Raw genomic sequence first — 1,425 nt, forward strand, 5'->3', positions numbered from 1 at the left:
GAGAGGGGATGGGATACAAAGTTCCGGTGGTGGGAATTGTGTGGAGTTGTACCCCTCTTATTCTATGGTTTTTGTCAGTGTTTCCTTTTTACAAATATAAATTATTTTTTTTATTCATAGCAGCACAATTTATAATAGCCAAAACCTGGAAGCAATCCAGGTGTCCAACAACAGATGAGTGGCTGAGCAAATTGTCTATATACACAATGGAATACTACTCAGCTATGAAAAATGGTGATTTCATCTTCTTCACCTTATCCTGGATGGAACTTGAAGGAATCATCTTAAGTCAGTCAGAAAGAGAAGGGTGAACATGGGATGATATCAGTCATAGACAGAAGTTGAAACCTTAGACTGGATATGGTGTATTGCACCAAAGCAAAGGATTCTGGGGTGATGAGTATTCAAGTCCTGTAATATGATGGTGGAGGAGGACCTAGGTGGCGGGTTAGAGTGTAACTGAGAAATATTACATATATACCAACTAATGTATTTTACTGTTGCCTGTAAATAGTCCCCCAATAGAGAAAAATAAATAAGTAAAATTAATATCTAGAGAAATTGTGACTGTCCATGTAGTGTTTACAGAGAAAACATTGAGTTTGATATTGTCTTATTTTATTCAGATACCAGTCTGATCACACATAGCCCAGGAACACTCAAATAAGAAATCAAATATAACCAGATGTTAAAGATTGGTCTTCAAACATTATAGCCAATGAGGCCATGCTTGCCTATGATCTCACCGACATAAAACCACATCCACACCTCTGTGGCCACCAAACCATTCAGCACAGCTTCCTTAACTGTGAGATGTTTGAAGCTACCAGTTTCAGCACTATTGACTATTTTTTTCAAGCTCTGAAGAGCTGTAGGGATCTCAGCAGGGGTTGGAGGAACCAGCTCAACCTTGACATACTGCCAGAATGTGGCCAATCTAGGCTTTGAGTAAGTCACAGCAGCGTTTATCAGCATCAGGGCCTTCTCAGTGAGGTTACGGACAAGCTGAGCCATGGCGGCACGATGGAAGGTCCATCGCCCTGAACCGCGGGCTCATATAATTTTTTTTTTTTAAAGAATCTAATTCATTTACTTTTTAATAATCAATCACATTAACAGCATGTATGAATTATTTTTATTCACTTAGATTAAAATCCTACAGAAGCTCATCTTTTGAAAAGTGTTAAAACTGTATATAATTATGGTATTTATACATTTATGTATCACCATCATACCTTTGATTATAATGATTATTATTGCTCTTCAAATATCAAGAAATTGTCTACTTTGAGTTCTTAATTGATCTTTATCAGAATTCATGAATTTCTTGATTACTCTTTTTTTTTTGGCCTCCAAGTTTATAGCTTTGGCTCAGTGCCTACACAAAAAAATCCGTTGCTTTTTGTTGTTGTTGTTCTCTTTATT

General features: G+C 36.8%; 1 protein-coding gene across 1 annotated transcript; it reads right to left on the minus strand.

Annotated features, from left to right (window-relative positions):
• Positions 1–601: 601 nt before the first annotated feature.
• LOC103118516 (ATP synthase subunit g, mitochondrial-like) lies at positions 602–1,072 on the minus strand. The gene has a single exon (XM_060198915.1). The coding sequence runs from the start codon at positions 1,012–1,014 to the stop codon at positions 703–705; it is 312 nt and encodes a 103-aa protein (XP_060054898.1). The 5' UTR covers positions 1,015–1,072; the 3' UTR covers positions 602–702.
• Positions 1,073–1,425: the final 353 nt, after the last annotated feature.

Source organism: Erinaceus europaeus, chromosome 10 (assembly GCF_950295315.1).
Source record: "Erinaceus europaeus chromosome 10, mEriEur2.1, whole genome shotgun sequence".
Lineage (NCBI taxonomy): Eukaryota > Metazoa > Chordata > Mammalia > Eulipotyphla > Erinaceidae > Erinaceus > Erinaceus europaeus.

Excerpts from the sequence above, each read along its gene's own strand:
- LOC103118516 (XM_060198915.1), bottom strand. The coding sequence starts at position 1,014 with ATGGCTCAGCTTGTCCGTAACCTCACTGAGAAGGCCCTGATGCTGATA.